This window comes from Cetorhinus maximus, chromosome 13, assembly GCF_964194155.1.
Source record: "Cetorhinus maximus chromosome 13, sCetMax3.hap1.1, whole genome shotgun sequence".
NCBI lineage: Eukaryota > Metazoa > Chordata > Chondrichthyes > Lamniformes > Cetorhinidae > Cetorhinus > Cetorhinus maximus.
The window spans coordinates 52,189,951-52,203,590 of record NC_135891.1 but is presented as its reverse complement, the minus strand read 5'-3'; the positions used below and the strand labels follow the sequence as shown (position 1 = coordinate 52,203,590).

Genomic DNA, 13,640 nt, shown 5'->3' with positions numbered 1-13,640 from the left:
TCTTCTGGTCTGGCTTTTGCTCAACACTCGGTGACAAGTTCCCACCCAACATGAATTATCCATGTGTTGCAAAGCCTGCGAGTCTCTCGCAGCACTTTACATGGCGAGGGAGATTTCTAGGGCATGTTTAAAATTGATATCGACCTCGGCAAGCAATCGGCACTGTATCGCGTCGTCCTTGACTTCATATACCAATCGGTCCTGCAGCATATCGTTTAAAATGTCTCTGAAGTAGCAGTATTCTGTTAGCTTCTTGAGGTTCACTACACAGGTTGCGATGGACTCCTAGGGCCTGAACACTTGAATTGAATTTAAAGCGCTACATTATCACGGACTGGAACTGTGTTTTCACTAGGCCCACTAATTCACTTCATGGCTTGGGCGCGCTCGGAGCAGTCAGGTTATGAATCAAGTTCTATGTTTTACTGTCACATATACTTAAGAGGGTCGCTTTCTGTTTTTCTTTGACAGTATTTCATTTGCTACAAAATAAAATCTGAGGCTGTCAATGTACTGGCTCCAATCTTCAATATTAGCATCATATGGATCGATTCTCCCAAACAGTGGCATGGCTGGTGGGTAATTTAAAAAAAAATTTGATTTACTCACAGTAACAGGGCGAGGTGCAGAGTCGAAGTTAATTTTGCGCTCGTCACCAAATGTGATGATTATATGGAGCAGTCTGGTTTCATCAAGAAACAGTTAAACTTTATTACTGAGACATTTTCAGTGCTTGCACCCTCGACCAGATCTCTCATCAAAAAATCCCTGCCCCGCAGATTGCCCGCGCTAAGAGCTCACTGGTCGGAGCCCCACAGTACATCACATGACCCGTGATTGACAGGAGGGAGTGACTATAGATCCAGTCACCACAGTTACACTATATCTAGTGCTCTCCCTTGATATTGTTATGTATGTAGCACTACCTGCTTAGTGCACCTGTGTCTCCTGCTGATCAGGTTGTCTGTCCAAACTGAGAAAATTAACCACAAACAGAACATCCCCTTTCCCTGAAGAAGAGTCATATGGACTCAAAACGTTAACTCTGGCTGGGATTTTCCGTGCCTGCTGGCATAGGGCGTGTTCGGTGGCATGAGCAGACAATATGGTGCGATTGGTTTCACGACGGCGCGAAACCAATTTGCGATCGTCTGCTCAGCCCGCCGATGGCCGGCCGCGTTTCCCGCCATCAGACATCGGGAACCTCATTGTAATTCATTTGCATATAATTATTAGGCCCGCCCGCCAGGCTTGTTTCCCCCCCCATCCCCACCTTTGCTGGATCATCCACCCACGTCGTGGCACCGACATACGTCACAGCACCATATAAAAGGCGTGCACTTGGCGGGCTGCACTTTGAGGGGAACTCAGAGGTGAGTACACAGTAACGTTACGCAGCGCTCACCCAGGTCGCCTGTTGGACTTCAAGCTTGAAACGGTTGGGGTGGGGGTGCCAAGTGCAGCCCTGTGGGTGAGGTAATTTGGGGGGTTGTGTAAGGGCAGCCCTGTGGGTGAGGTGATTTGGGGGTGGGGGGGGCAAGGGCAGCCCTGGGGTTAAGGTGACTTGGGGGGGCATGGGGAAGGGCAGCCCTGGTTGAGGTTTGGATGGGGTGTAGGCCATGTGGTAGAGGTGGCTTGGGGTGGGGGTGTTAGGGGGCAAAAGCAGCCCTGAGGTTGAATGTAGTGCACAAGCATTCAGGGTGGGCGGGGCGGGTAGGGTGGGAGAGGGAAGCAGCCACGCATTAGGGACACCTGATATAAAGTGACCATTCCTCTACAACTGAGGCAGTTCAGGCGTAACCACATTTAAATGATTGGAGTCGGGCCTCTAGCTTCTCTGCCCACACAAAGCAAAGCAGAATCATCAAAGTGCCACCAAGTGCCACAGAGCTTTTCACCCCTCGAGCACAGACTGCAAACTAATGAGCGTTTTAGTGGACTGCAGAACAGTTGAACGACTGCACACGTTGTACAATCTCCTTGCTAAAGCTGGCCATGGAGCAATCACTGGTGGAGGCGCTCACAGCCCCTTGCAATGTCCACATCCTGGTTTGGACTAGTCTGCCCCATGATTCAAGCAAACAGTGCAGCCTTGCAGCGTGAGTTAGGAGAATGCCTGTGCCTGAGCTGAGAGCACAGCATGCAGCCCAATGGGCAAAGCTGCCGCCAATTGGTCAGATGGAGTGGGGCAGAGGTGGATGGGGTTTCGGGCAGTCGTGCAGTGCACTCATCTCTGGCCATCCAAGTGGTGGCCAGCACTCTCCAGGAAGCATTAAGGGGCCTTCATACTTAATCAAGACAGGTTCGTATTATATCCATTCTAAGCCCTGTGTCTCTCTCTTTCATCCTGCAGGAGGAGTACATCAGGATCATAGAGCCTGGTGACCTAGCTGTATGCCTGATGGCTTACAGAGAGTGAAGATGACTTAGAAGAGAGCGACTGAGGCTCCTGGCTGTGCAGAGGAAGGAGCAGCACCCTCAGGAAGAAGGGGCGGCTGGGGCTCCTGAATGCTCCGCCAAAGAGCCACAGCTGGGTTGGCGCCTAGCATCACCCAGGGTCTATAGACGCCGGTTTTCATTCCTACAGATGACCAAGAACCAATGTCGCCGAACACTGCACATGTCTAGGGAACTTGTCGGTCACATCTGCCACCTGCTGCAGGATTTGGCGCCATGGGGGCATGGAGGGCATCCAGTGCCAGTGACTCAATTTCTACTCCAGTCACCGCTTTCAGGGCTCCACAGGTAACCTCTGTGGAATATCACAAGCGTCCACCCAGAAATGCATCCCAGAGGTCATAAATGCCATCTTCGCAAGGGTACACAACTTTGTGCATTTCACAAGAGACCAGGACAGCCAGGATGCAAGCGCAATTGGATTTGCCCAGATCTCAGGTTTCCCACAGGTGCAGAAGGCCATTGACTGCACTCATGTGGCACTCAGATCTCCCTCACAACACACGGTCAACTACATAAACTTCAAGGGCTTCCATTCACTGAATGTGCAGTTAGTGTGCGACCACCAGAAATGCATCCTGCAGGTCTGCGCACAGTTTCCGGGGAATGTGCACAATTCCTACATTCTCAGTCGGTCACAGATCCATGACATCCTCCAAGGTCCACAGAGGCTGCAGGGATGGCTCCTTGGTGACAAGGGCTATGCGCAGAGGACTTGTCTGATGACATCCGTGTAGTGGCCTCAGACTGCAGCTGAGCGATACGATAATGAGGCTCATGCTGCGCCTCGCAACTTGGTGGAGCAGACCATCGGGATGCTGAAAAGGAGGTTCTGGTGCGTGGATCAGTCTGGTGGAGCCCTGCAATACAGTCCACAGAGGGTGTCTCGCATCGTCTTCGCCTGCTGTGCCCTTTACAACCTGGCGCTGCAACAGGGTGAGGAGCTGGCTGAGGAGGAGATGGAGGAGCTGGAGGTCTCCTCGGATGAGGAGGATTCTGGTGGGGATGAAGGTGAGGAGGTCCTCAAAGGCTGTGATGACAGGAATGAGAACCTCTCATTGGCCATACGAGGCAGGTGCACTCGGGAGGCCCGCATCGCTGCTAGGCAACATGCAGTGAGAAGACACCATAGATCCTCACATTTTATCTCTGAATGTTTGATTCCAGTCTGGCTTATGGTAGTGCATATATCCTCTGTGATAATGCTCCTGTCATGGAGATGCAGTGGAGGCCCTAATAGTTGCTCGATTGCAGGAGGATGATGATGACATGCAGTCAGGAAACTCCATGCATCTTCACATAACCTCTGAGAATGTCTGACTCCTGTCTGGCTGAGGGCAGCTCACTTGCTGCCTGTGATCAGGGTCATATCATAGAGAAGCAGCCATGAAACTTCAAAAGCGTCTGATCCTTTGTTCGCCTTCAGCACCTGAGCCCTTCAGGAGCACAGTGTCACTGGTCACAGATGCTGAAGAAATGGGGGCCAGCTCCACCTTAAAGGTGCTGAGAGCACACAGAAAGAATGATGGGACTCTGTGACACCTGCCTACAATATTCTGGCAGCAATGACAAGCACCATTGAGATCCATGCATCAGTAATATGTCCAGTGAAAGCACAGGGAAGAAGCCCTGGACTGAGACACCTGCCTTTATCTTGTACAGAAAGGTTTCATATCTGAGTGACATGAGCACTGCTTATCAGAACAAGGAGCCATAGGCAGGGAGACATTCTTGGGAGTTTATTGACAATAGTGAACAGTATGTACAAGTGATTAACACCCAAGCCCAGGCTGTGCAGCTCCATATTCTTAACTTTCCTAAGCCTGCCGCTATGTCTTGATGCTCCCCGGGCATTCCCAGCAGGGATAGAGGCAGCCTGCTGACTGCTATGCCCTGTCTGTGATGACCTTGGCTGGAGTCCTCAGGAGGGCCAAGACTTGGAGGGCCCTGGCCTGCTTTTCGGGCCCTGCTGTGTGACAGTGGCACCCTCCTCGTCCTGGGGCTGCTGAGGTCGCAGGAAGAGGGGATTTGGATGGGTCAGGCACTCCCAGAGTCACCTGGATGGATGGCGCCGGAGTGTGCACCTGCTGATCCTCCTCCCCATGGGTGCCCAAGGGCCCCAGGCTGACTCTGAGGAGAAGGGGTAGCTGGACTGAGTTTGAGTTGCCCGCACCCCTCTCACGTACACACAGTTGGAAGCCAACTATGGCATCAGTGATGGAGTTGAACCTGCGCAGCATTGCAGGAGCAACGTCCTGGACCAAGGTCCCCATGGTGGCCACCATCCTATCTGTGTTGACCTCAGTGCTTTGGCATGCCGACGCTATCACCTCAGAGTGAAGGCGTATGGGCTCCTCCATCTGGCTTACAATCTGAGGAATGCAGCGGACATCCCTTCCTGTTGTTCCCGAGCTTGCCTTTGCAGCTCCAGCAACTGTGACATGACCGAGTCCAGAGGCTCGTCATCTGACTCAGACTCAGCAAGTTTCTGGCCTGCAGCAGTCCTCCCAGTGCCAGACACCTGGGAAGTCCCTGCTGCCACCTTTTGTGGATCAGACAGTGCGATGTGCTCACCAGATTGTGATTCTGAGATTACTCTAAAGCTAGGTCCCACTGAGGTGTGTGTCTCTGCACTGGTGGAGGCTGTGGGTGAGTGTTGTAATGGGACTTCAAGGAGGATGCCTTCAGATTCCTCTTCCGAGGTTTTTTTGGGGCTTGATCGGAGGCCCTGGGTCATGGACTCCATCAGCGGTTTCCCACATATGCCTGCGGAAGCAGGGGGAGATAATTAGTGCATGGCAGTGGCCTGTGAAAGAGGATACATCACTCACAGCATGGTTGTCTAATGGATGTTGCACTGCTGGATCCTCACTTGGTAGAGCAGCACCTCACCGTCAGCACAGGACCGGTCCAGAACATCGCCGGCCAGCTGGATGGCTCTGTTTTCACAGTCCGTGAGGGCCTTGATTCAGGCATTCTCCACCGGTCTGTGACCTCTCCCTGTTGTCGTGTGCCAGCTTGTCCTGCAAGAATAGAGATGGAGAGAGTCTAAAGCAGGACGCCTGGCAGGCCAGATGATATTTTGCCTGGCAAGTGTGGGTGGTGAGTTGCCGCATGGATGGGATGAGGACAATGAAGATGTGTATGAGAGAGTGAATGGTGACGTCCCTTGAACTGGCAATGCGTGAGATCCCTGTGAATGTGTGATGGGTTTGTGAGTGTGTGAGAAGAGTGACTTACCCTCACGTACAGAGGAGTTTGTTCATCCTCTTGCGGCACTGGGTAGCCGTCCTTTTTTGAAGGGCGTTGGTGCTTACTACCACTGCTGCCACCTCCCAAGCCTGGTTGGTCACTCCGCTGCCCATCCTACGGTCAGAACGGGGGTTAGAGGACATCGCGGCGGCCTCCACGGCATCCGAAAGGCATTCCAGTGTTGCATTGCTCAGCCTGGGGGCTAGAGTCTTTTTGCCTTTTGTGGACATCTTCCCTTCAGCAGTCGTGAGTTGGAAGCACTGAGATGTGTGCATGCTGGACTTTAAATATGGCACTCGGTGTGCTGAAGTGGCGAGGTGATGGTCTGGTGGGCGAATGATAGGGAATGGCGTGTTTCCCAGGAATGTATAAGTAATGTGGCAGGTTGGGGACGATATGCCGTTTTACCCATCTGCTACTGCATTTTGTTCAAATCTGGGACGGTTCCGCCGCATGTTTCTATCTCCAAAGATGCTGCCAGACATGTTGAGTTTTGCCAGCATTTTCTGCTCTTAATCCACTTCCTGTTTGAGCATGAATTTTGTCCAAAAGACTAAAATATTAATTTCATAACATTTCATTTGGGCCCACGTTTTGTAGCTTAATAATTACCTGATGGGATAAAGTATTTAACTGGTAAGCTTTAGAGGGAAAGTTTCTTCCATTAGTTTTTTAGAAAAAATAAAATGAGTGATAAATTCAAATATTGTGGATGCATGTGTGGTGAGGTGAGGTGAGAGTGACTGCCCTTGACATCAAGGCAGCCTTTGACCAAGTGTGGCATCAAGGAGCCCTAGCAAAACTGGAGTCAATGGGAATCAGGGGGAAGATTCTCCATTGGTTGGAGTCACACCTAGCACAAAGGTTGTTGGAGGTCAGTCATCTCAGCTTCAGGACATCACTGCAGGAGTTCCTCAGGGTAGTGTCCTCGGCCCAACCATCTTCAGCTGCTTCATCAATGACCTTCCTTCCATCATAAGGTCAGAATGGGGATAATTGCTGGTGATTGCACAATGTTCAGCACCATTCGCAACTCCTCAGATACTGAAGCAGTCCATGTCCAAATGCAGAAAGACCTAGTCGATATCCAGGCTTGAGCTGGCAAGTGGGAAGTAACATTCGCACTACACAAGTGCCAAACAATGACCATCTCCAACAAGAGAGAATCCAACCATCATCCCTTGATGTTCAATGGCATTACCATCACTGAATCCACCACTATCAATATCCTGGGTGTTACCATTGACCAGAAACTGAACTAGGCTAGTCATATAAATACTGTGGCTACAAGAGCAGGTCAGAGGTTATGAATTGTGTCACGGGTAACTTGCCTGTTGACTCCCCAAAGGCTGTCCACCATCTACAAGCCACAAGTCAGGAGTGTGATGGAATACTCCCTGCTTTTCTGGATGAGTGCAGCTCCCACAACACTCAAGAAGCCTGACACCATCCAGGACAAAGCAGCCCGCTTGATTGGCACCACATCTGCAAACATTCACTCCCTCCATCACCGACGCACAGTAGCAGCAGCGTGTACGATCTACAAGATGCACTGCAGGAATTCACCAAGACTCCTTTGACAGCACCTTCCAAATCTATGATCACGATCACCTAGAAGGACAAGGGCAGCAGATAAATGGGAACACCACCACCTGGAAGTTCCCCTCCTGGCCACTCACCATCCTGATTTGGAAATATATCCTTCACTATTGCTGGGTCAAAATCCTGGAACTCCCTTCCTAACAGCACTGTGGGTGTGCCCACACCACATGGACTGCAATGGTGCAAGAAGGCAACTCACCACCACCTTCTCAAGGGCAATTAGGAATGGGCAATAAATTATGGCCCAGTCAGCAAAGCCCACATCCCGTGAATGGATTAAAAAAAAACATGCCAAGTAATGAGCATCTTCAACAAGTGAGAACCCAACCACCTCCCCTTGACATTCAATGGGGTTACCATCACTGAATTTCCCACTAGCAAATCCTAGGGATTACCATTGACCAGAAACTGAACTGGACTAGCCATATCAATACTGTGGGTACAAGACCAGGTCAGAGACTAGGGATTCTGCACAGAGTAACTCACTTCCTGACTCCCCAAAGCCTATCCAACATCTAGAAGGCTCAAGTCGGAGTGTGATGGAATACCCCCCACTTGTCTGGATGAGTGCAGCTTCAACAATACTGAAGAAGCTCAACACCATCCAGGACAAAGCAGCACCCGCTTGATTGACATCCCATTCACGATCTTAAACATTCATTCCCTCCACCACCAACACACAGTGGCAGCAGTGTGTATCATCTACAAGATCCACTACAGCAACTCTCCAATGCTTCTTCGACAGAACCTTCCAAATCTCGACTGCTTAGAGAAGAACAAAGGCAGCAGGAACAGGGAAATACCACTATCTGCAGTTCCTCTTCTAGTCATATAACATCCAGACTTGGAACAGTATCACCATGCCTTCATTGTCGTTGGGTCAAAATTCTGGCATTCTGTTCCTATCAGTGCTGTGGGTGTACCTACACTGAATGGACTGCAGCAGTTCAAGAAGTTGGCTCACCACCACCGTTCTCAAGGGCAATTAGGGATGGACATGCCAGTGACACCCAAATCCCATGAATGCTTCTGCATTATTTTAAAACCCAGTTGTTTTCCTAATGTCATTTAGGGAAGGTAACCTACCTCCTCTACCTGGTCTGGCCTGCAAATATTTCTGTTTGATGCTACAAGGCTGACCCAATGTCCTCCAAAGCGGCTAATAAACTGTGAACAATCACTTCAAACTTCCGTGAGAAAAAGGATATCAGACAGACTTATTAACAACATGACAGGCGTTGTTTGAAGGATAAGACTAAAACAATCTCCGCTCAGTTAACCTTCCAAAGTCCTTTGTCTCTATTCAGGCACTGTCATGCAAATTGGGAGACCTGTCTGCCAGGTTAGTTAATTAACACCCTGATGTTCTTCCACATCCCAGGCTTTGCAATCACTATCCCTGAGCATGTTCTTTCCCATTGACAGAATAGACCTATCGGGGTGGCACAGTAACAGTCAGCAGGAGTGGTCCCATGTGTCCTCAACATTGACTCTGGACGCTCTGGAGCCTCATGTCTTTTGGTCAAAGTGAAGGAAACCTCCTGATCTTCTCCTGAGCTGTCTGATCAGTACTCTTTCATTTTAAACATCACATGGATGAAACTCTTGAGGAAAGGAAGGGTAAGGAATGCTCCCTGGGTGGAGGGGTGGAGCCTTCAATGTCCCACCACTGAGTTTTCTACTCCAATGTGTAAGATTGTAACAGCCATTGCCATGAATTTTGCAGTGCACTCACAGGTTAATGAGAGGTTGACTCAGGAGTGCAGAAGACACATGACTATGATTGAAGTGTATCATCCATTCTAAAAAAAACCCTGCAGGAATAGACTGTCATTGACATTGCATTGTCAGTGGCAGTGAAAGTCATCACTTCACTCAAACTTGAATGCTGCTTGATACAGCTGGCACCAAAGGGGCCTGGTAAGATATCCAGCTGTAAACATTGGCTACAAAGTCCAGTGAGAAAAGAAAACCATTAATGATTAAAAGCAAAACAAAAACAAAAATACCTGGAAAAACTCAGTAGGTCTGGCAGCATCTGCGGAGAGGAGCACAGTTAACGTTTCGAGTCTGAATGACCCTTCAACAGAACTAAGTAAAAATAGAAGAGAGGTGAAATATAAGCAAGTTTAAAGGGGGGGGGGTGGGACAAGTAGAGCTGGATAGAGGGCCAGTGATAGGTGGAGATAAGGCCTTCGATATCCTTCAACCCACTCCCCATTACCCATAATCAACTATCATTCACCCCAGAGCTTCCCCCCCATCACCATCAGTCAGCCCCGCAGCATACTGGAACTGCTGACTGCTACCCTCGACCTGACATCCATCATCCTGAACCCTCCATCATCCTTGACTTGTCCTCTGTTACCCATGAATCTCAAGACTTCACCATTGACCTTCCCTGTATAATCCTTGATCTCCCCATAATCATGAATGACCTACCATCTTTAGACATTGATCTCCCCTGTGTAGTCCAGCTTCCTCCCTCTGTCCTCCATGAGCCTTTGTAGGGCTGCAGCCTCCCTCCCTCCCTCCTTCAATCAGCGATGCCCCTTTCCTCTTTCACAGTCCTGACTCAATCTCAATGCATCAATACCTCTTTGCCCCTGGTTCAACAAAGCTTCCCTACAAGAAAAGTAGCTCCTACTCAGTCCAAATCTACCAGGAAGACTGTACCTCGCCTGCTGCACGTGTTTCTCATTTCTGCATGCTTAATTCCAAACTTAATCTGGAGAAATTGTGTTTTAATGATCATGCGCAGCATGCTAATGTAATAAGAAAAGGTTCCTGTCCCTTGCTGTCAGGAAGTACAATCTGTCGCCAACTTAATGACCAATTTTCATCCCTCGTCAGGAAGCTGACATTTCACCTCTCGCTGAAAAGTGCCCCCGCACACCTTGTTTCCATCAGGGGCTTTGATGAACAGTGAAACAAGCAGTGTGTGATTTACATTTAATGAGTGATTTTAGTGAGTGATTGAGAAATAGACAAAGGAAAGACTGAAAATAAGGGTGAATTAGACTGGGTGAATCCAATGTCAAATCATGTACAGAAAGGCAAATAAAAGGGGAATTTTCCTAGGTGGGGGGAAACGGGTTTGGCTGTGGGCAGGGAATTAAATCCACCAGAAGTGACATTGGGTCGGGATCCCGACGTCATTCTGCCCAATTCCAGGTTTCACTGGGTGGGAATAAATACAGTTTATACTGCATGAGAAATGGATGCTGATTGGTTGGCAAGTCGACAATGATTGATCCAGGCATTGCCATGAAGAAAGTACCAGGGCATGGGAACAACTTGACCACTCAGCATCGACTTGCCAACCAATCAGCACCCTTTTCTCATGCAGTATAAATTGTTGCTCCTTTTGAAATTTGGCATTCTTGTACCTGTCATGATGAGTGCAAGATCAAAAGCTTCAACAGTATGATTCTTTTTTCAGCAATATTCAAGTTCTGTACCACTATAGAAAATTATGGAAGTTTTCTGTTTAAAGGTGAAATGGCCCCATTTTTCTCAGGTAAAATGGACTATTTGCTCATTATTGTTAGAGATACAGGGTCAGCCCAGTCATTGAGTGACATGAGCTTCTCTCAAGAATGTTCACTAAATAAGACTGGATTTTTATGGGGTAGTGATGGAAGTTGTTTACCCCGTTTCGTTACATAACGTAAACTTAAAAGTCTGATTTGGTCACCGGTTCTGTTGTTGGTGGGGTTGTTTCAAAATGACCTATTAAATGTGTTGATTTTCAATTAGGAAATAACCCAGCTGGGGGTAAGGTTTTGCTATCGTCAGTGGTTTCAGCAAAGCCTGGTGACATTGTTACAGCTAAAAATGTACAAGATAAATCAAGTTAAGTACAAAAATCCTTGGCTTCCTGTATCTTTGCTGTGGAAATTATTGTTTCCACTAAAGTTGTGTCCAAAGAACCAGAAGCTCAAACTGCTAATGCTAAAAGGACATTGGAATATCAGACTGTCAACTCAAATCAAAACTTATTGAAAGTAAGGTGCCAGTTTTAACACCTTGACACAAAGGAGGAAGCAGCCGCCCTTGCGGCATACCGACTCTCAGACTCGCAGTCAGTCAGACAAAGAAATTAAGAGAACAAAACCCACAGCAGGTGCTGCTGTGCCAAGCAGAAGAAAAGGACTGTCTTGGGGTTTACCACCAAACAGTGTGCTGATGAAGAACAATTCACGTTTTGAAGAAACAAAGCTTGTGGAGACCAAGTAAAGGACCAAGGAGATGTTAGAGGGTGCCTTGCTACTGGAAGTCCATTTGATGATGCTCTGTAGATTAACTGAAGGGACTTTGAAAGGGCACAGGGATATTCATCCTGATGAGGAAGTAAGAAGAGATCCTGTTATAACTGGGAGGAGCTTGGGAACTTTAAACACAGACTCCATTCCTGCTGAGAATGCGGTGTAATATATAAATGTGGCGTGGGGTTTTTGGTTGTGTTAAGAAGTTAATGGGGAATACCTTTTCTAGAGTTTAGTATATTAGTTACCGAATAAATAATGTTTAATTGATGTCGACTGTAGTTTGTTACATTAAAAGTCTTAAAGCAAGAAATCTTATTGTGCAATTTCTTTGCGTCAGCCACTGGGAAATTCATGTCTCTTTCTAAAAGTTATATCTCTACATGGATCGTAACAGTAGGGAGCAATGACTTATGCTAAAATTGTAATAGCATTAAGCCTCTTTTCTGCCTTTTATTAACAGTCACCCTGCTAACATTTTCAATATTCATCTTATTCACCATAGCTCAGCAACGATGAACAGATCAGGTTACTCAATGCAGTGAAGAACCGAGAGCTCACCATTGATGAGGCTTGGGAAGTTGCGCAAAGTGGCAAGCCAGCACTCCAGGAGCCAAGCAAACCAGATACAGTATGATAACAGCAATTTTCCTTTATTAGTCATTAAAAAATGTTGCATTTGAAGCTGACTGACTAATCTTTGTTTACTTAAAGCACGGTTATCAATTTCATCAGGAGATTGCACTACACTACATAAATGAGCTTAAATTTTATAATGGGTTCATTAAAATGACTTAATAGTAGAACGCAGCATCATATATGTGCCAGTGAAATGTTGCTAATAAAGAATTTGTAATGACTGTACCAAGAAAAATACCCTATCATTACAAGAGCAAACCTTATGGGATATAAACATCATAGCTAGTGTATCTTCCTGAATTTTCTTTTTTTTTTGGCAGTCCCAACTTTTGCTGTACTAAACATCACTAGTAGGAATGTTTTGCGAAATAAAAAATACTTTTGCTGCTGTACTGTAATGTTTATTTTTAATGGCATTTAATTTAACCTTCAATTGGGCAGTAAGTGAACGAGACTCTGCCTCCAATTCAATATTTGTGTTAGATTAAATAAGTCTGGCTGTTTTTCAAGATGCTATTTAAGTTTCGCTTTTCGATACTTGGGGGTAGAAATGGGTTAAACATTGAAGATTCCTAACTCACAGCATGGAAGATAATTATCTCACGGCAATTTATGAAAAGAAACACTATTGTCCAGTGTATGGCTGAAAAAAGGGACATGTCATCAAAGCTTTTCATCTTGCATTCATCAGGACAGATACGCAAGGACCAGCTCTTGCAAACGTTTTTGCCAGTTTTCACGAGAATCATGTTTTCGATGGAATTACACCTAATCACATATCCCTTACATATTTCTGATTTATAGATGATATGATTGCTATATTTGATTCTACAGCCACATGTAAGAATTTCCTTAGACACCTTAATGGGCTTCATCCTGCCCTCAAATTCATCTTTGAAATGGAGCAATCAAATGAGTTCCCTTTCTTTGATGTGCCAGTTGAGAAATCGGCCAGTCGGTTCTCTACTAATGTCTACTTCAAGCCAACTGGTCAATATACGCATTGGCATTCCTACAGTTTCACGTGCTGTAAGATTGGCCATTTTGGCAGTCACGGAAATACGGCTCAAGGCATTTACTCACCATGCAAGCTTGATGCTAATATAGGATGCATCAAAGCCATCTTGCAGAATAATGGCTACCCTGATTAGATCATTGCTCACTGTATATCATGCAAACTCATGAATGGGTCTAAGACTGCCACTTTCTTAAAAAGTACCCAGTCTACCTCAGATTACCCTGGAAGAGTAAGGTATCTTAAAACTTTGAGCCACCATGTGAGGCTAGCTGTTTCATGCTATTACTATGCAGTAGCAACATGAGTGGTATTCTTCGCTAACAAGGTGCCACCATCAAGCCAGAAAGACATTCTGCCTAACACACAAATGAGTAATGTCTGATATCAATTTCAGTGCCTGTGTA

The 13,640-nt window shown here is 47.1% G+C and overlaps 1 protein-coding gene across 1 annotated transcript in view; it reads left to right on the top strand.

The window, feature by feature from the left end:
• The window catches only part of LOC144688604 (uncharacterized), a 144,183-nt gene that overhangs the window by 18,649 nt on the left and 111,894 nt on the right, over positions 1-13,640 (top strand). The window contains exon 2 of the mRNA XM_078555373.1: positions 12,085-12,210. Within this exon, the coding sequence (XP_078411499.1) occupies positions 12,085-12,210 (126 nt within the window). The remainder of the gene's footprint in view (positions 1-12,084; positions 12,211-13,640) is intronic.